General features: G+C 33.6%; 1 protein-coding gene across 1 annotated transcript; it reads left to right on the top strand.

Moving 5' to 3' along the window:
* Positions 1 to 340: 340 nt before the first annotated feature.
* Positions 341 to 5,185, top strand: LOC138304702 (uncharacterized). The gene is made up of 5 exons (XM_069244931.1): positions 341 to 855; positions 2,538 to 2,633; positions 2,898 to 2,920; positions 3,781 to 3,894; positions 4,494 to 5,185. The coding sequence occupies exons 1-5, from the start codon at positions 764 to 766 to the stop codon at positions 4,772 to 4,774; spliced, it is 606 nt and encodes a 201-aa protein (XP_069101032.1). The 5' UTR covers positions 341 to 763; the 3' UTR covers positions 4,775 to 5,185.
* Positions 5,186 to 21,916: the final 16,731 nt, after the last annotated feature.

The raw sequence follows: 21,916 nt of genomic DNA, 5'->3' as shown, positions 1-21,916 counted from the left end.
ATTGAGTTAACCAATGCACATTTATATATTTTAGTTTAATAATCTACATTAATACATGTATATTGAATTTAACCAATCTATATTGGTATAATGAAGTTCATATTGAAATTAACCAATCTATATTGATATATTGAAGTTCACCAATCTCCATTGATAGAATCTACATTGATATAATGAAGTTTATATTGAAATTAACCAATCTACATTGATAGATTGAAATTCACCAATCTACATTGATATATAGAAGTTTACTAATTTACATTTATATATTGAAGTTCACCAAATTACATTTATTTATTATAGTTTACCAATCTACATTTATATTTAACTTTTGTATGTAAAGATGCTCCACAGCCGACAGAGCATAAATGATATTCATCATTTGAAGAATAATTGGTGTTTAATCGTGTGTATATATGCCTAAGTAACATAAAAAATAACATGAAATAATTTATTTCGCCTTTGGTGCACGTGCAATCATTACTTCATTCCATATAGGATATAGTGCAACGGAATTTTTTCGGGATGCAATTAATTGCTTTTCATTTTTTTTAACTTGAAGTAAAACTAGAAGCTCAAACTTTTCGATGGTGGTAATGGTGTAAAAGAAAGTGACTTTTGTAACTGAAGAACAATACTAAATCGTCTGCTCCTGTTTTTGATGGTGAAAAAATACTATTTGTCAGCGGTGGAGCATCTTTAACCATCTCCTGGTAAAAATTCTCAACTTTGACTTGTATATTACTTTTTCACTTGATTTATCATGCAGTGGACGTGCTTCTGCAGCGATATGATGGTTTTGACAACTGTTACATTGGGCATAATGCTTTACTTCAGCGGAGTTGGAGCTCTGAGGTATGTTTCTCTTACATTTGATTTTTAAAATGACAAATTGTGTAGGATCGCGGAAGGTATAATAAAACACTTATGACCACTGAAATAAATAAATAAAACGTTAATTTCCATGACACGGGGCCGTTTTATGTTTCAATTGCGTCAGGATATTAACCTTTATTGTTTGGGTCAAATAAATAATATTAACCGGATTTTCCAGATGACATGAGATCCCATCAAACGTAAGTATGAATGATACGAATAACGTCAAATGGTAAATATGGGACAAAGAAATGATTCCAACCGTGTAGACAAAAAAAAAAAAAAAAAAATCATGGCGATCTGCCCCTTTATCAAGACACACCACAACGAACACGATTACATGATAGAAACAGTAATATGGAACAATGGGAGTAGACAAATAATAAGCAGCACAATGGATCGCAATTAACCATTCGGCAAACTTTTATGGTTTTGAACATAGAATTACACGGCATTTTAATATCATTTGAGGCCATGAATAGAGATTTTTTTGCCGTTAAACTGGTTATAAATATACTTTTAATTGCGGTTCCGGAAACGTACCGCGTCGTTTATGAAATAGTCCGCTAAACCTGTCTATATATTAGATTTTTGCTGGTATGCCTAATACATATATATATTTTGTTGTGTGTGTCTTATTTTTGTTGTCGAGCAAGAAAAAAAAAGAGTGAGCTTGTAATAACCAATTATTGTTAGGTAGATGTTTGTTGTCGAGTAAAGAAAATAAGATTGAGCTTGTGATTAACAACTGTTGTAATGTGGATAGTGAGCTACGTTATTGCCAACTGTTGTTATATTGAAAATGAGCTTGTTATCACAGCTGTTTCTATGTCGAGAATAAACTTGTTATTACCAAGTGTTGTTATGTCCATAGTGAGCTTGTGATAACCAACTGTTTTTATATCGATAGTGAGCTGTTGTTATGTTGATCGTGATCCAGTGATGACCAGCTGTTCTTATACCGATAGTGAACTTGTGATTACCAAATGTTGTTATGGTGGTAGTGAGCTTGTGATAACCTTTTTTTCTTATATCGATAGTGAACTTGTGATTACCAACTGTTGTTATGGTGATAGTGAGCTTGTGATAACCAATTGTTCTTATATCGATAGTGAACTTGTGATTACCAGCTGTTCTTATATCGATAGTGAACTTGTGATGACCAGCTGTTGTTATGTTGATAGTGAGCTTGTGATTACTAACTGTTGTTATGGTGATAGTGAGCTTGTGATAACCAATTGTTCTTATATAGATAGTGAACTTGTGATTACTAACTGTTGTTATATAGATAGTGAACTTGTGATTACCAACTGTTTTTATATAGATAATGACTTGTGATTACCAATTGTTCTTATATAGATAGTGAACTTGTGATTACCAACTGTTGTTATGGTGATAATGAACTTGTGATTACCAATTGTTCTTATATAGATAGTGAACTTGTGATTACCAATTGTTCTTATATAGATAGTGAACTTGTGATTACCAACTGTTGTTATGGTGATAGTGAGCTTGTGATTAGTAACTGTTGTTATGTTGATAGTGATCCAGTGATGAACAGCTGTTGTTATGTTAATAGTGAACTTGTGATTAGTAACTGTTGTTATGCTGATACCGAGCTGGTTATTACCAACTGTTGTTATTTCGATGTTTGTTGGCAGCTGTCCGTCTGGTTGTCAGTACGGTACCACGATAGAAGAACAGACAGTAACAAAGGGATGTCGGACCTTCGTGCTCTTCAAGTCACGATGTACCAGGTCAGATATTCAAAATAAATGTTCTCTTAATGAAGATTTAACAAGATTTTGATATACATTTTACAGAAATTCATTTTGTAAAAATATGAAAAAAGTAATGGAAGATAAAAAAAAAATGAAATAGAATAAGAAACAAGAACAAAATCACCATCAAAGTGTTTGAGGTGGGGATATTTCAGTTCCTTTTCAGTTTAAAAATACAATGTACCAAAATGCCATGTTGACTTTTTGATTGATATTGAATGATATCTTTCTAAATTTCAGAACGGTGAAAGTCTGTGTTTGTGGTGAGTATTATTACTAAAAATAAAAATCAACTGATAATTTCGATCCAATGGATGGTTGAGTTATTGTCTCATAATTGAAATCTTCTCTATAAAGCGGTTTACATGTTGAGTCAAAGTGTCAGGAATTAATTCCATTATCGCGAGTTTATCATTTATGCTTTAGACATTACACTAAGTTTTGATATAGATACGACTAACAAAAACTCACAATCCCTTGGCTTATGAAAGAGGTCCTTTGGCATAGTTCCTTGTTTGAACATCTAGGCACAGCACCATAAAACTTTCTCAGACGGTTTTTTCACTCATGTCTATGTAAATTCATATATTTGAGTAAAAATATGCCGGGCATTGACCCGAGAAGAAGTTGTTAAGGGATTTTAGCCTATTTGACCCCTGTGACCTTTAATGAAGGTCAAGGTCATTCATTTGAACATACTTGGTAGCCATTCTTCCCAGCTTGATACAGGCCCAATATCAGTAACCTGGGCCTTCTGGTTCTTGAGAAGAAGTCGTTTAAAGACTTTAGCCTTTTCGACCCCTGTTTCCTTGAGTGAAAGTCAAGGTCATTCATTTGAACAAACTTGGTATCCCTTTATCCCAGCATGCTGCAGGCCAAATATCAGTACCCGGAGCCTTTCGGTTCTTGAGAAGTCGTTAGAATGAAAAGTTTACGCACGGACCAAACATTTTTGACACGAAATAATAAGGTTAATAGATAATAAAAAAGATTTTTTGTTACGAAAATAATATGACTGGCATTAGATCGGGTAATCGGAGTAGAATTACACCGAGTACATAATGATTAAATATTATTTTGGTCCAACTTGTCGTGGAATTGATGTAATGCTTTATGTTTTCAGCCACAGACAACCAGTTGACAACTCTCCGCTCTAACGAAAGACCAAACCAGATCGACATGGAAACAGGATCGACAACTGAATCAACAAAACGAAGCACCACAGCCCTACCAGCGAGTACGTACAATTATATTACTTGGTTTTGGATTTATTAGTTTAACGCCCTTTTAACAGCCAGGGCCATGTAAGGACGAGTCAGGTTTGTGAAGGAAAGCCGGAGTAACCGGAGAAAAACCACCGACCAGCGGTCAGTACCTGGCAACTGCCCAACATGGGATTCGAACCCGCATCCCAGAGGTGGAGGGCTTGTGGTAATATGTCGGGACATCTTAACCACTAGGCCACCGTGTCTAACCAATACAAAACATGTTATTTTTAATTTGAATATACCTATATCTTTTTTTTCCAAATGAAAACACTTTATTATAACAGACTGGCATGCTATTATTAGTATATACTGCAATTGCACATCCAAGGTTTATATCGATGGATAAACCGCTGGCAATTTTTCTGTGCAAGGGTATATTTTATTTCATTTTGCAAAATCATAGTAAATGCCTGATTGATACAATCCTCGCATTCAAACATTTACATCAGTTATTGTATTTTCTACGTGAGATGGGAGAAAATATTTAAAATTAAGATAATTACAATTACCGTTACCTTTGAAATATTAACAATTATTGTAAGAGAGACATGACTTTTGTTTGTTTTAGCTACAAACATGGCGAAAACTTCGAGGAAACAGACCACACAACCTTCCTCAAAAGCAACAGTAGTATCAAAAACGAATTCGGAGGCTGACACCGCCACGCTCATAAGAAATATTTGTGAAACACGTCCCGAGAATGCTTATTACTTACCGTATCCCGAAGACGCGTCTAAGTTTGTTCAATGTGACTTGGCCGGAAGAGCGTATCTCAGGGCCTGTCCCCCTACAACTGGCTGGCACAGAACCCTTCATGCCTGCGTAGGCAAACAATTTTTGAATAAATAAAATATGAAATTTGATCTACGCAGCATCTAAGAAGCAGCTGTCAAATAATATAATCTTGTGAAGATATTCTTAAACTACTATATTTAAATTCATATTTGCTTATATAAGCATACGTGTCATTCAACCCGCCATTGTGTATCTCAATTAATAAACTCTCAATAACTTTTGCAAATTAATATCTTGCTTTGTGGTTTTTTTTAACATGTTATAACAAAACGAATTTATAATCAACAGCAATACAGGTCAGAATTGGTAAAAATCTTAATATCAATTTCAAAATTATACACAATATATCAAGCATTGGACAAAATGTTAATTTATAGTAAGATTTCTTAAAGTAATAAATGAAATTGACTAGGGTCTCCAAAATAATCGGCGTCCTCAATGCCATCGGCGTTACAAAAATGTTGAATGAACAGATTTAAACAAAGTGATGCTTTAAGGTTGACTATGGCGCTCGATGTAAGATTTTTATCATTAATAGTGATCAAGGTCAAAATTGGTATTTAATCTTTTAGATTAAATCATCGATGCTGAACTGTTTTCTTGGTTTAGCATCACAATCTATAAAGATTCTCAAAGTAAAGAGTGTGAACATTACTTTTCACACCTGCTTCACGTTCATTATAGAAGGAGGGGTTGACTGGTTCTTTCGTTGTCAGTATAATATGACTGGGTTGAACGTGCTGCCCGGTGTCTATGGCGATATACTTCAATGAGATAGTACTACCTAAAGGGCAAGACTTTCCACTATCGCAAAGAGACGCAACACGCACGCATTACGTACAGGGAAGGCGTCCTTAAATAACCCTACTTGTTAATTGAAAGTTAAACTTAATAAACAACCGAAAAACAAACATCACTTTTTTATAATTGTTTTTTTTTATTTGTACAAGCGTGCAATATTACATTTGTCAGCAAAGCTCTGGAAGCTATATGTTGACAGATTGTCATACTGAAGTAGCGAACAGCCAATGAGAATCAGATGGTAATAACAGAACCAATGAAATAATTATTCTAAACAACATCTATTTCTGATGTGTATTACAAGGTACAGAAATTGTTTAGAGACTTTTCAGCTTATGTGATAATTAAAATAGAGAGAAAAATGAAATATATCGATATAAAATAAAAAGTGACACAGAGTAATTATACGCATGGTTTGCAGTCCGATGAATTCTGTGTAGTACGATATTTTTTTTTCTTAATAAATCATGATGTTAATTTATTATTTTTTTATTATTTTAAAGGCAGCATTGACTAAGTGGTATATATGTTTCGAATATATCTTCATGATAATTTCACGTGATTATCTCCTTTCATGTAAAATTAATGTGAAAAAATTCACGTGAAGTTCACGTTAAATCAACAATGTGATTTCCCCCCGATTCACGTGAAATTTTCATGTGAAATTCACGTGAAAAATATTGCCTGTGTACATAAGCCCTAGCCCTCCACTCTGAGTTACAAGAAAGTTCAAATCCCAGTTAATGCAGTTGAAATGTTCTGACCGTAGATCGAGGGTTTTTCTCAGGGTACTTCGGCATCACCCCACCTCTTAAACAATGCACTTCAATTCTTTGGTGAATGTTAAGCGGACTGTGGTAATAAATCCCTGAGAAATCGAGAATATTGAGGGCCAAACTATTTTTTAGTTCTCTCGCATTCTTCGATACTCCAGGGTTTATTTTTACGGTCTTTATATCCCTGGACTATCACATAGTAAAACTGGAGGCAGTTCCAGAAAAAAATTCTGACCAATCACAGACCTACAAAAGACTTCCTTTGAAGACTACAGAGAGAGTGACGCCCAACCTAAAACTCATACAGTGAACCACAGTGTACCGTTAAATAGCTCTTTTGATGATTATCAAAGGACTTAATTACATGTTCTGTTCTCTTGCCTCCAGTTTTACTATGACATAGTCCGGGGTGGATATAACGTCAGTGATAGTAACCCCTAGACTATAGAGGATAGTTCATTCAAACTGTAATTTTTTATCTGCTTTATATCAGACATAATAATAAATTTAAATATATAAAAATATCGCTTTAGGTAAAAGGTTAAAAAACCGATTTTTATAAATATATATGAGAAGTATTTGTAATTATAGCAAACAAACTACAGTAAAACCCCGTTCTCTGCTTCCTTTTGGTGATATATCGAGTTCAGCGTGCTGTATACTAAAACTTGAGCTTCAGTGGTCCAGGTGGTGATGACATTTAACGTTTTTAATGAAAGACCATAGAAAGCATATAAAAACGCAATTTTACTACGACATTTGTTTAAAGAAAATGAACCGCGCTCACATATAAAAAGGCAATTTTCCTACAACATTTGTTTAAAGAAGATGAACCGATCTCACACATGGTAGTAAGAAATCAGCATATCAATTTTGTGTCTTGCAGGTAGGCTGTTCTAACGCCAAACCTGTAGGGCAAAAATGACTTATGCACAAGGACATCCTCGATATTCCAGGGGTTCCGATCACTTACGATCTCTACACCCCTGGACTATCTTATAGCAGAACTGCAGGCAACAGAACAGATAATTTAGTCCTTTGATGTACATCAAAAGAGCCGTGTAACAGTACACTGTGGTTGACTGTGAGGCTTTGAAGTTGGGCTTCACTCTCTCTGTAATCTTCAACGGAAAGCTATGCAGGCCCGTGATTGGTTCAGAGATGTGTTCACCTGAGCTGCCTTCAGTTTTACTATGAGATTATCTAGAAGTGTAGATTTCGTAAGTGATGTGAATCCCTGGAGTATCGAGTATGACACAAGATGTGAAATGAAGGGAACTAATTCAGATTGAAAACTCAAAATACATTTGAAATAGGGCTACAGAGTATCATACAGTTAAGTCAGCTTTCCAAGACACGTTATAAACACTTGACACAAAATATTAAAAACGCAAAATAAGTTAACCTGAAATTAACTTCGAGCTAAACTAAGCCAAATATAAATGTGAAACAATGAAGCAAACAACCTATTTCTATTTTCGTCACTACAAAACAATGCCTTGTAGTAAGTTTGATGTTGTTTGAGGCTTGAGGGCACCTGGAAGGCCTGTCGCTATTACAATCCCAAAAGTGGTGAAGCATAACGCTATTAATCTGTCTGATAGGCTAGTTAACATATCTTTCTTCCACAATACGTCATGTAGTTCCGCTCCCATGCCATCGTATAAATGTTACGGGTGTTGGATAAATATATTGATATTCTATTGGTGAAATATGACATTCCTTTGATTGGTCGAGACTTTAAACTTTCTTTTTTCTCACAGTCACGTCACAAATTGCTTGCGTCATCAATTCTCATATGACGTCATGCTGCCGTTCTTCGATTTCTTCCAACCCCTTTATACATTAAAAAGATCAATGAATATAAAGTCTTAAAACATAGTTATTATGTCATCTATTGTTGTTTCTGTACTTTAACTTACGCACTATCGGACGATTATTTGTAACTGTCTTATATGTTACCTTTTACTGTCTTATATGTGACTCTAACATAAGACAATCACTTTAAAGACGGTAAAAGGTAACTTATTGGAGATTTACACAATACGGGTGAGTATGTCTCCGGGCATAATCCCATAATTATATTGAAAAAACAACACACAACCTGCCGGAATATTCCATTATTTTTTAATCTAAATTACGAAAACATCCCACACTATGAATATGAAGAGAATTGAATCCTCTATTGATGCGAAAATAAACACATCCACAGAATTTCTGTATATATTCCAGATCGAGTTTTTCTTCCTTATTGTGAATTCACCATTTAACACTTGTCTACAGCATTAACTCCTGTTCCCGTTTTCTGAAACCTTACACCACTTTTGACTTTAAATTTCTAATCATCTACACTATAGTTTTACCTTTATTTTGATAGTGTTTCCACAATATTTCAGAATTTCACCTACATCTCATTGGCTTGTTGAATGGAATTGCACATGGTATGAAGATATACATAATGTATATGTGCATAATGATTTAGTATTTTCCAACTAAATCAAAGATTGTTCCTAGAGAGGTCAATTTTTTTAAATCCTCCAATTTCAATAAAAGTTCTGAGGGGCACCGACTGTTTTGAATTGGCCTGGAAATCATTGTGATCATTTTAGCTAGACACTTTCAAACAAATGCCTATATTGCATGTGTAGTTTCATATGTCATTTCTTTACCAAATCAGACATTAGAAATATCGCTTAAATTGAGAAAGTAATATCCCTCCATCATTCCCGATGGACATGGTGAAGTGAATTTACAGATAGTTGTCCAACCCAAATGCATGCTTCATGCATTCCGTCCATGGCTGTATCACCATTGCCCACTTTTTATAATCTGATAATTAGCAGAATGTTGTGACAAAGATTATAGTCTATTTCAGAGAAGTTAGCCTGGATTTACCCGTGTTTTATTGTGAATTTCACTTGTGCTATTGTAATTATTCTGTATGGGTATCATTTATGTATAACAGTACAAGTATGAAAATTATACTACATGGAAATCTTTTAATTCGTTACTTAATTCGTTCGAAACCCCAGAAGAATACACACCCTTAACTAATTCATTAAACAACACCTGAAGGGCCTCGACACAGTTCTCTCTCCCACGTATTGTACAGTTTTTCGACTTATCTCCATGGCTTAGACAAAAATGGATTGACATTCATTTTAATCTCCTTTCATTTTTACTATGACTTTATAAAACTTAAAGGTATTGAGAATACTGTTTAAGGGCATATTCAATTATGAAGCTATTACTACACATTATTTACATATGTTGGAAAATAACGTTCACCTCAATCTTTGTCCGGCACCATAAAGAACAAAAAATTCTCAAAAGTTATTCTCAAAAGTTAGCAATTTCCTCAACTAGTAGAAACATGTCACAGAAAGTTATTGGTTATAGTATTTTTTTCATACTCGTAAGTCAGTTTTCAAAAGTTACAAAAGAAATCTTGTGTCTTTTGCAACTTTCAAAAAGTAGCTCACTTGCGTGAAATAAATAACATATCCAACAGCCCCTCGTTGAGTAAACTCTATATATTCAAGCAATTCCATTTTAATAGAGGTTTGAGGAGACTTGCAGTCTTATGACAGTGGATGATAAACACAGCAGATTTTTGTAATGACAATTGTTATGACGTGTATTGTTTATTTTGACGAATTCATGTTACTATGTGTTACCTCATAATCTGCCATTGAATAGCAAGTTTTAATTCTTTCTCATATTATGGTCTATAAACCAACATTTTCCAAACAATGTATTGTTTTAGTAATGTTACCTTTGCAGTGAACCGTACGGCCCAAAAATAAATCCTAAGCAATTTTACCTCATCAGTTGAAGATTGAACAAAATTTATCAATCCGTTCTTTAGATATCGCCTGGAAATCGACCGACTGGCAGGCAGGTAGGTAGACAGGCAAACAGACAGCATTTGGGGCTTTATCATGTTGCGCATGATCATTTTGGAACTTTTGTCCCAAATTATTCGGTTATACCAGATACTTAGTTCAGACCCATTTCTCACCAGATTCATCAGAAGAATTTAGGACTCACCTAGCTGTGTATTCACTTGTACTCGGTCTATACAGGATTCTTCAAACGTTTCAGGAATGTCGCCTGTCGACCATTTAAATTGCATATACTAGCTCATAATTTTCTCTGACTATTGTTACTTGAAAGGGTTTTCCATGCAGCAACTTAGACAGCCCTGAAGGCAAAATATATGTTTTTTTAGTTTTTGTTTTTTTATTCAATAGACATAAAAAACAAAGTTTCCCTTTAATATGTAACATATCTTATGTTTTAAGAAGTTTATTTTTACAAATTCATAATGATATTTCTATATTATCCTTGCGTTTATAGCATAATGAATAATGATGTATAGTGGCAATCTTATTTTGTATGACATGCTTCTTTGATCTCTTGAAGTTTATACACTGTTGCATTATACATTTTCTCGTTTGTTGTGTTTCATATAAAACAGGCAAACAGACAGACAGGCGGACAGATACTACGGCATTAAATATCCATGCAGAATCACCCATGCAGAACCACCTGACGATTGTTGTTTGATTAAGATAACCTGGAATTAACGAGCCATCTCGTATAACCCCGGGATTTTACAGGCATAACCAAGAACTGTCTGAGTAGATGTTGGTGATGAAAAATGTTATCAATCATTGATAATCGACTTGACCGCTAAAACTAGTGTTGAGCATTTATTAACACTTATAGAATAATAAAAGCTAAACTAGTAAAACCTTTTGACACATTTTTCTTCAGTGATCTTTTGAAAACAATAAGCTTTGATGAATAAGAGGTGAAACTCATTCAAATGCATGGACAAACATGTATGATGGTTTGTAGACATATTTACAATACAGAATTTATGAACTGTAATAGTTTGTTTTTGTGTGTTTGATGTATGTTTAGATGAAAACATATCTAAGTCACTTTTAGTCGCATCACTGATAAAATATGAATTGAAACGATATGGTGGTCCATAGCTTGGCTTCTTTGTTTGAGCGTATGTACTCAATTTATTGCATTGTAGGTATAGATATCATGATTTTGGGAAATACAGACAAAATTTTATTTTATTTGACTTCGTAAAATTAAAACCTATGCATGATAAGTATTTAAATTCTCAAAATATTGGGTAACTTTTGGTAGTGAACAACATACTTAAAGCCCTTTTCTGATTCGTGAGTAAAAAATAGGGCACATTTTACTTAAGGAAATTAATAACGCGACATAAAATCGGTTAACCACTCATTCGGAGATTGTTTGAAACTCAAATAGACACCATCGCCGACAGAACATAAACGACACTCGTCATTTGAACAATAATTGGTGTTTAATCGTTTATATATACATGTATGATTAATTAATACAATATATAACATAAAATATCAAATTTTTATTTTTGGAGCATACGCAATCAGTACATCATTCCATATAGAACATAGTGCCATGGATGATTTTAGGACGCACTCAATTATTTCTGGTATTTTGAATTTGAAGTAAAATTAGAAACTCAAATTTGTCAATGGTGGTGTTGGTGTAAAGTAAGTAACATTTGTACCTGAACAAAAATACTTATTCGTCTCCCCCTGTTTTTGATAGAGAAAAATACCATTTGTCAGCGGTATAGCATCTTTAATTTTCATATCGATTTTTCACATCGGAGTAAATAAACCATAATTGATAACATACATGTACTTCACTATTCACAATGTAAGCTTGTGATAATGTACCAGTGTCATTTAGAGATAGTTAAACTAACAAAGTAATGTAACCTTATTCAGACAAATTTACTATTGCGCATAATTAATTTCGCAAACGTTTCGCTGTGACAAGTCTAATCAAGTTTTTGAACTGAAAAATGATGTGAAAACAGGTTTGTTTACACCAATGTACGACAAATAGTTGTACAGATTTACGTACAGACCTTTAAGTTAACGACAGTCAGTGAAGAAAATAAAATTAGAAGATACTACTTCAGTAATTAAATATATCAACGGTACAAAATATTCTTTTAAAGACCTGACAAACTTATTGAAAATCACATCTCTTTTTTGTATCGTCCCATATTGTTCCACTCGGGCAATCCATTTGGAATGCCTGACCGCTCACGTCACACTGTATAAAACGGTTACTGTTCCTTGGGTCGGCAAGATAAAACACCTGCTTGTTTGTCCTTTTTCCACAAAGGTCTCTGATGAACTTCGCAGGATCTGTTACTGCAATTAGACATAAAATAAGGTCGTATTAACCAACTTGTTTTCGGGTGCAATATAATTTCGTGGAATCGCCGAAAAACTGAGAATATGTCAAAACTCGCGAAATAAATAAAATTTGCAGAGCATGTAGAAAGTAGTAAAATGGAGAAGCTTTTAAAATGGTTTACAATATGTGGGAATAATAACGTAAATAAAACAGAAAGGGATGTAACGAAACTCAATATGTCATTTAATCTTGAATTTAAACATTCAACTTAGAACCAAAGAAACTATTTATAACATCGTTTTTTTGTAAACAATGCAAATATTTTATCCCCCCCCAGCTGAAAAATGATGTATGTAATATATTGATGGCATAGAAACAAATATATATGCATATCTATTTTTTGATAGTAGTCGCCAGGGTTGGAGTGCCTTGGGGTTAACTCCCCGAACAATATTGTCCTCACTCGGGAGGGCACTCGCTCATCATACAAATATATGACATCATTAATATATTTTGAGACTTTAAATTGACATCAACGTTTGATTGAACATTCCGGATATAGGATTTTGACATCGAAGTGACCTCACTTTGGCTGAAATTATGAAATGTAAACTGACAGACTCATCACGATATAACTAACAGTCGATTTCTAAATTAACAGTTTCTTACATATTGTTTTAGTTCCATCTAAAGTTAAGTCTGGTGTGCAGTTTGGTTTTGGGTTTTTTAGTTTTACTATTAACAGTCAGGGTCATGTAAGGACGTGCCAGGTTTGTTCGAGGAAAAAAGTCGGAGTACCCGGAGAAAAACCACCGATCATCAGTCAGTACCTGGCAACTGCCCCACGTGGGATTCGAACTCGCTACCCAGAGGTTGAGGGCTTGTGGTTATATGTCGAGATATCTTAACCACTCGGCCACCGCGGCCCACGGCGTGCAGCGTCTTATCATATCGTTATATAAACACAATGCTTCTCCCAGAACTTTTAACAATTTAACTTTCATTTTGGACAATCTTGAAAAGTTGTCGGCATTAATTAGAAATTTGTTTAATGCAAAGATATGTAGTTATCAAGGAATTTTAATGATCCTTTAAAGATGCTGCACCGCTGACGAATTATACTGTTTTGTCAATCAAAAATAGAAGCAGACGGGTTAATGTATTTCTTTAGTTACAAAAGTAACTTAATTTACACCATCACTACCATTGAAAAGTTTTGAGTTTTATTATTTTTCGTCAGGATAAAAATATTAAAACTATTAATTGCATCCCGGAAAAAATCCATGGTATTATGCCCTATATAAAATAACGTACTGATTGGGCATGCACCAAAAGCAAAATGAATTATTTTGTGTTAATCATATATACACATGAGTAAAGCTCTGTTAGCGGCGGAGCATCTTAATCAATAAATCTACAACATTGACACTAAGATATATACTCACCACACACGCATACCCTTACCAACCTATTTTAAAAAAAACGCATTCAATAAAAAAATCATAATGATAATATGTTCCTTAATAAATATTTTATTTTGACCTAGTGAATAATACATCACGGTTTGCATTTACCCCTTGCGATTACACCATCGGACCCCGAAATATATTTGCTGACCAACTCGACTACGTGGGTTCCCATGGACCCTATAGTTTCTTCCTATAAAATTAAACCTATCAAGCTTAACTATATAAATCAAGTATATTTAAGGACCGCTTCCTTTTCGAAAGGCTTTTGGTTTTTGTAATGGAAATGTTAAACAAGATGATTTTGTAGAGGTGCAAACGTTATCCCGTCTTAGCATATTACAGAGTCAGCTACGGGTAGGTATCGATTGTTTCTTGTGAGCGCAACTCACGTCGTTTTCTCCGAAAAGTATGACGTTACGCTCGCAAACACATAACCTCACAATAAATCCCAACCCGCAAGGGCAGATAAATCTTTAATATGCAAATACAAAATAATTGCTTAAAGGTAAAACTACATTTATCATCACGTTCTGAACATATTAAAGCAAATAGATTGAATGCTTAGTTCCATAACTCGGGTTGTATTATGTTACCCGCCTTATAAGCATAAAAATAACGCAGGAAAACTTGCAATTCAATGGCTTTGTAAACTCAATTTAGGCCGTCGATATAATTGTTACAATGTTGTTATCGTTTTAGAGAAACTTTAAACATTTTTGTTTTGGAAAAGTTGTGCAATTCTGATATATATTTATACTTACTTGGTACATCGTTCCCGTTTCCACCAGCGACCACATTTTTCTGTAATAGTTTGATCATGAAAGTAGCCTCCAGATTGACAATCGGCCGGAGTAGTACACCTGTAAGATACATTAACAACAAGTTATTTCTCAGTGTGTATCCGGAATTTTGATGTCGTCTTTGTATGTTATTATGGACTATTCCGGAATATATATGTCTGGCTATCAACGGCAATTGTTTTGTACCTATGACAGTTGCAAATAAATATAAGGAGGAAATAGACGTCTTTGTGTTTCACTACAAGCGAGTCCATAATTTAATCTTAGTTCAACCATAACAACGCATTAGCTCCTCGTATGATTTACAGGTAGAAGAGATGATAAAAATCCTATGGAAAAGTTTTCTTCAATAGTCATAGGAGTTGTCTTTAAAGTAAAGTAATACTTAAAGATGCTCCACCGCTGACAAGTGGTATTTCTTCACTAACAAAAAACAAGAGCAGACGATTTAGTATTTTTCTTCAGTTACAAAAGTTACTTACTTTACACCATTACCACCATTACAAGGTTTGAGCTTCTAATTTTACTTCAAGTTCAAGTTAAAATTAAAAAAAAAAAAAAAAAAAAAAATTGCATCCCGAAAAAAATCCGTGGCACTATAATATTCTATATGGAATATATGGAAGTACTGATTGAGCATGCACCAAATGCAAAATAAATTATTTTATATCATTTTTTTATGTTAATTAGACACAAATATACACGATTAAACACCAATTATTGTTCAAGTGATGAATATCATTTATGCTCTGTCGGCGGTGGAGCATCTGTAATGAAGTATTTACTTATTAACTTTTTTTGACTTACCAACTATATTGTATGGTAGAAGATTTACCCGTGTAGATATTCACTGAGAAAGGTATCCATTTAATTTGGTGTTGATTTCATGAGCAAACAGCCCCAGGTCAGTTGTTTTAACTCATTCACCCCATAAATTTCATAATGGGCTGGTCTAGTTTTTTTATTTAGAAGAGTCTTTACATGTATGTGTCTTTCTTCAGGAGTGAATGATATTACGGTGGCTGGGAGCGGACATGAAATAAATAAAATTGTTGCGTGGGATCGAAATATTATTGCGTGGGAACGAAACATTATTGCGTGGGAACGAAACATTATTGCGTGGGAACGAAATATTATTGCGTGGGAACAAAATATTATTGCGTGGGAATGAAATAATTATTGCGTTCGAACGAAATATCAACGGCTCGCCTTTGGCTATTTCAAATGTTCTTTGTAATTGGTCATTTAAAGTGGTTTTATGTAAACCTTCTTAATAAAGTATATTTTATATAGTACATTTGCTTTAAAACCATTTATTTAAAGTTTATTGCATTTATTGTTTGGATTTGTATTCTATTTCAGTATTTGACTTGCATTAAAATTGCAGAAAAAGTCATGGAAATTCATTGTTTTACTTTTTAAAATTAGTTGACTAAGTATTGATACAAAATAATGTTCGTTGTAACACAATTTGCACAAATTCAAATAGAAATATTGAAACATAATAACCCGATGTATTACAGTCATATATATATATATATACAGTAATATAAAAACACATAATTACGGGAGCGTATTAGGACCAATATATAATTTTATTTATCATATCCGTACAACTTATTATCTTGTACGTACAAGTTTATATACTAAGTTAGTACAAAATACTATGTTGCACGTACAAGATAAATACCATTATATTTATTTCATTGAATATCTAAAGTATTATACAATAAACAAAACTTTAAATCGTTAAAAATAAGGAAAACATCTTTTTAGATAAGGTGCCGTTTACTACGGTGGCATGATTACTGTCATATCATCCATGTATGATAATGAGCTTGATAGTTATTTCGTTCGAACGTAATAATTATTTCGTTCCCAAGCAATAATATTTCGTTCGAACGCAATAATATTTCGTTCTTACGCAATAATATTTCGTTCCTACGCAATAATATTTCGTTCCCGCGCAATAATATTTCATTCCCGCGCAATAATATTTCGTTCCCAAGCAATAATATTTCGTTCCCACGCAATCATTTTATTCATTTCATGTCCGCTCCCAGCCACCGTATGATATACTTGACAAGTCACCGCCATAATTGGCATTTATCTATATATAATCCTGGTCTAATGTTAAGGTGCATTAGATCAGGTTAATATAGTCATAAAGTAAAAGTGACTTTCGTGGTTTACTTATCACCGTTACTTAATATTAGAGACGATGTTATCAGTATGATGCTTATTTCAGAATTACTCAAGTAGGTTTCCATTCCCTATATATCCCATCACCATCGTCTGATTGCACATATATTATGTGAATCAAGTCTGATAAATATGCAAAAGAAACAATGACAGGTATTTGGAGTAAATGGAACGTGTATTAAGGGACATATTGAATTGTTAACTAATCAATAAAAAATGTCTTACTCCATATTATTATGTAGATATGATGCTATCGACATTTCAAAAATAACATAACGAAATGCTTATAATTGTCAATCTTCATTAAACATTCATACATTTTCTTTGATATTTTTTTTAATAAATGCACACTTATCAAAATTGACCATTCTTTGTTAAATCTCGTTAACATTGCATGTTTTTTGTTTGACTAATTTGAAAGATATAAAATGTACTTACTGTTGTGCTTGCAATACTTGAATGGAGATAAGCGTTATCAGTACCAGCTTGATCAAGACTGTCATGTTGATCTGTGGAAATCCTAGGAAAACATAAACAAATGAAAATGACAATGAACATGCGCAAAAATCTTAAAATAAGAATCTATATAAGGCCATAGTTGTGTTTTTTTCTGTTGTCTGTCGACGAGCTGGAAGCTTTTATGTCCCATGAGTAAAAATTAAACACAAAGATATGTAGGAACTTACCAATAGAAGACTAGTGCAAAACAGAAATATATCAAAGTGCGCATGTTCATCGCTCTTTGAAATCTTCAGCGTTAATATAATTCAAATCATTTTGAAAAAGCTTCTTACTATTTCAAAAGATAAATTCAACGAAAACAAATCTCTTTTCGATGAATTGCAATAAAATGACGTCATTTGGGAAATAATGTATAAATACAAACACGAAAATACATTAAAATGATTTGTTAACTTACCGTTTTACGAGGGGATGAAAATGACAAATATCTGATGGAACACTGCAAATTTACTTTTATAGTATCTTCTATATATAATAGTATGTATACCCTAGCGGCAATAACGATACTTGTTATTTTGCAGACAGCACTTGTTTACTGATACGGAAAAAAGACCTGAAGCTATGTTAAAAGTACATGTATATGTAACATATTGCTATTTTGACCGAATCGCTTTCATTGTGACTCCATTTATAAAACAAAGTTTGGATATCGAAAAGTTTATTAGGGCGAGTAATGGGATAATAAGGTACTGGTTTGGGAGCTTTGTTTCAAGTGACAACCTAGACTGGCTACGAATCTCACTCTTGGTCTCGGAACAAATTTCAATCAACTGGTAATCGACGGCATCGTTATATTTAGGATGAGTTGTGTGACATGGTGGTGTAAGACAAATATTGCTTTAAAGTACACAATTTCATAAATTTCATTGAGAATTCTAATTAAGTTTGGGATTTGTTTTTGATATATTGTACATTTAGAAAATATTATAATCAATACACGAACTAGATTAAAAATGTCCATCAAGGGATTCTATGTACTATTTAAAAAATGTCTCTTAAAAGATGAATTTGTTTATATGTCTTAGTGAGACAATTAATTCATTTTCTTATGTTACACAAAATTGTGCCGATGGTGTGAAGTCGGTAATTTTATGACGACACAATTATCATTTCTAAATGCAGGTAGCTTTAAATCGAAATATTACCATGTTAAGAACGCTAAAATTATAATCATTAAAATACATCGTAAAACTCATCTCAGACAGTCTAAATCGTAATTTTTTTCCCGGGGGAGACCCCCGGACCCCCCCAACACCAAAATTTCGCGCCCTTGGGCGCTCGCAAATACATCAAAATGCATCGGAAAACGCATCTAAGCCGTCCTAAAACGTATTTTTTTTTCCGGGGGAGACTCCCCGGACCCCCCAAACACCAAAATCTCGAGCTGTCGGGCGCTCGCAAATTTATCAAATCTCATTTAAGCTATTCTTAATCGTAAAATTTTTCCCAGGGATGGCCCCGGACCCCCAAACACTAAAATCTCGCGCTTTCGGGCGCTCGCAAAATCATCAAAATACTTGTAAAACTCATCTCAGCCATTCTAAATTACAATATTTTTCCCTGGGGTCACCCTCAGACCCCTAAAATACCAAAATCTCGCGCCTTCGACACTCACAAGTTAATTTGGCCAATTTGCGTATTCGTTAATTTCCTTTTAGCGACCCCACTGTCTTTATTTATGTACAATGATTAAATTTAATGATATATGAAAAATGTACATAAAGCATATATGGTTAGGAGTTGAATTAATCTCCTCCTGAAGGTGCGGCGGGGGTTGAGGGGTTACAAAATATTGAGGACCTTTGCCCCCCCATTACGTTTCATCTTCCTACGCCACTGTTCCTTTTGATTCTCTTTGTAACGTTCTCGACACGTCAGAATACAAAATAGCGCTTTTCCCAAAATACATTGCTTTACAAATATTTTTTACGTCAAATACCTCAACAAAATTTGAATCGAGTAATCTGTACAACATGCACATTGATAAAATTAGAAAATGACGGATCAAACCATTTATTTTTAACTCGTGATATAATACATGCAAATTACTAGTCATCCGATTCTTGGTTTTCACAAGTGCTTTATAAATAAGTTACCCAAGGGTGGATGGTGGGGGAGATGTGACCAGAAATAAATTTAGTCGTTATTATGCCCAAATTGCATGTCACATTTAAATGAGCAATTTACATATATGTAAATGAAAAGTAACCTTCATTTTCATTAATCGGTCACAATGATAATAAATAGCATACATATCGAGTAAATAGGCCATCATAGTATATGAAGAAAAGTATCTGCCAATCAGAAAGTCGGATTTACTATGAAAAGAAAAAAAAATTAGGTTATGAAAATCTATTTTGGAATATACTAGAGGTAAAATGTCACATGACGCATTTTACGTCATGTGACATTTTACCTGTAGTGTATTTTTTTTTTAACTCGAGCAACAGTTTTGCGCTGCCTAGGTCGTGGGATGCGGAAAGTGAACATTTTTGCTTTGCAATCGACGGCATCGTTATATTTAGAATATAAATTTGTGCTGCTTTACAATACACAATTTTCTCAATTACATTATAAATTGTATCAGGTTTACCGTAACGCTATAGTTTTAAACAACATATAACGTGATCACACTTTCATAGAATATTGTCAAGTTTACTAATGTCATTTTCTCATGAACCGTTATATTGAGTATAACCGAACATCGGTCAGAATTTAGAGTGGTGATACTGTTAAGATAATTCGATTATTTAGTGCACTTAACATACAATAAACTACTTTGCTTAAGTCAAGTAATTTTTTATTTACTTCAAAATATTTGATGAAAAAAACTAAAGTTATGAAGACTATCGCAAAAATACACTTTATCTAAAAAGTGAAAAATATAAGTTATTGTGAGGGATACGAAAGGACAAGTATTGGTTACACAAATACGTGTTTCTGCTATACATAACAGTATTTGTGTGATTGTATTTTCGGAGCGAAATCTGCGACAGATAATTGAATTCATTTTTGTTGCTGTTGCACTGATAGTTATGAGAATCATGCAACATTATCTCAAGTTGTAAAACAATGGCAGCAATCCATGAATGGAATCTTATATTTTAATGTAACAAATAATTACAATTTATTCAAATTAAATGGGGCCACATGTAACTCAGTTGTTATTATTGCACCCTTATAAAATATTTTCTATATAAACTCTATTGGTAAAAATACCATTCACAGAACTGTTCCGTCGAGCGGTCCAAAGAGCTGTAAAAATCGACTGTTAAAATGTGCTGTAGGACCAGAGTGACGTCACAAAGGTTAAACTAAACAGTTATCGACTGGGGTTTCGGGCAACAGATGATTAGTTGCACCCTCACACAAACAGTTCGTCTTCGGGTACATCAAAACATCTGTTTTCCTCAACCCCAGTCAACAACTGTATACTTTGAACAATTTTACTTCGCGGTAACGTAATTTCGCCTTTCTCACCCAATAACATTTACACGTTGACTTAATTTCGCAACATTCGGGACAAACACTGTACTTGTAGTTTTAATTTTATTTCGCGGCAGTTTATTTTCGTGAATTTATCGAAAAATACGTGTAAATGAATAGCACGCAGAAATGATCCGGGCCCGATATTTCAAAGCATGGTTAGCTTAATCATATGTTTAGTGAAATTTTCATTTACATTATATCATTTTCTGTAAAATTTGTAATTGAATTTGCACGAATTTCAGCAAGCAGGTAAAGAATTAAGTTCTGAAGAATCTTATAAGATTTTACAAAATTTGTTTTACCTGGAATTATTTCGTCTAAATTTGAAAATTGTTTTTAAAATGTGGTTAGCCTCATCACCCTTTGAACAACTGTGCCCTGGTTTGTAGTTTATGTTCTATACCTTCAGGTATTTTTTTCCATATCAGTAAACGAGTGTAGTCTGTAAAATAACAATTATCGTTATTGTCCCCAACGTATAAATTATATTTATGAACGCAGCCTAGTTGATAAAATTAGTACTAAGAAAGTACATACATGTCACCCAGTTCATTTTACATACATAGAACAATCCTTAGCATTACACTCAGTTTGAACATTTTATAATCCGATACAAATGTTATAATACCGTTAGAACAAAATGTTTTACCAATACGAACACGAACACATCTTTGACCATGGCCTCTGAAAATATTATGGAATGAAAAAATGTAATTTTGTTTTAGATTCACTTTGACATGTGAGAATTAGTAAGCAATTCAAGCTGTTATAAATCTCGCATAAAATGGGAACTTTTAAACTTTAAAAAGTGGGTCATTTGTATGTCAAGGTTTTAAGTCGCTTCTTAAACTGAAACAAACAAACATCGGTAGTGAAAGCATGAGTGTAAAAGTACTGAGAATATCTTTAGGT

The sequence above is a fragment of the Argopecten irradians genome, chromosome 12, assembly GCF_041381155.1.
Source record: "Argopecten irradians isolate NY chromosome 12, Ai_NY, whole genome shotgun sequence".
NCBI classification, from domain to species: domain Eukaryota; kingdom Metazoa; phylum Mollusca; class Bivalvia; order Pectinida; family Pectinidae; genus Argopecten; species Argopecten irradians.
This window is presented reverse-complemented; position numbering and strand designations above follow the sequence as displayed.

Excerpts from the sequence above, each read along its gene's own strand:
- LOC138304702 (XM_069244931.1), top strand. The coding sequence starts at position 764 with ATGCAGTGGACGTGCTTCTGCAGCGATATGATGGTTTTGACAACTGTT. Across the intron at positions 856-2,537 it reads AGCGGAGTTGGAGCTCTGAG|CTGTCCGTCTGGTTGTCAGT; the intron begins GTATGTTTCTCT and ends GTTTGTTGGCAG. Across the intron at positions 3,895-4,493 it reads CACCACAGCCCTACCAGCGA|CTACAAACATGGCGAAAACT; the intron begins GTACGTACAATT and ends TGTTTGTTTTAG.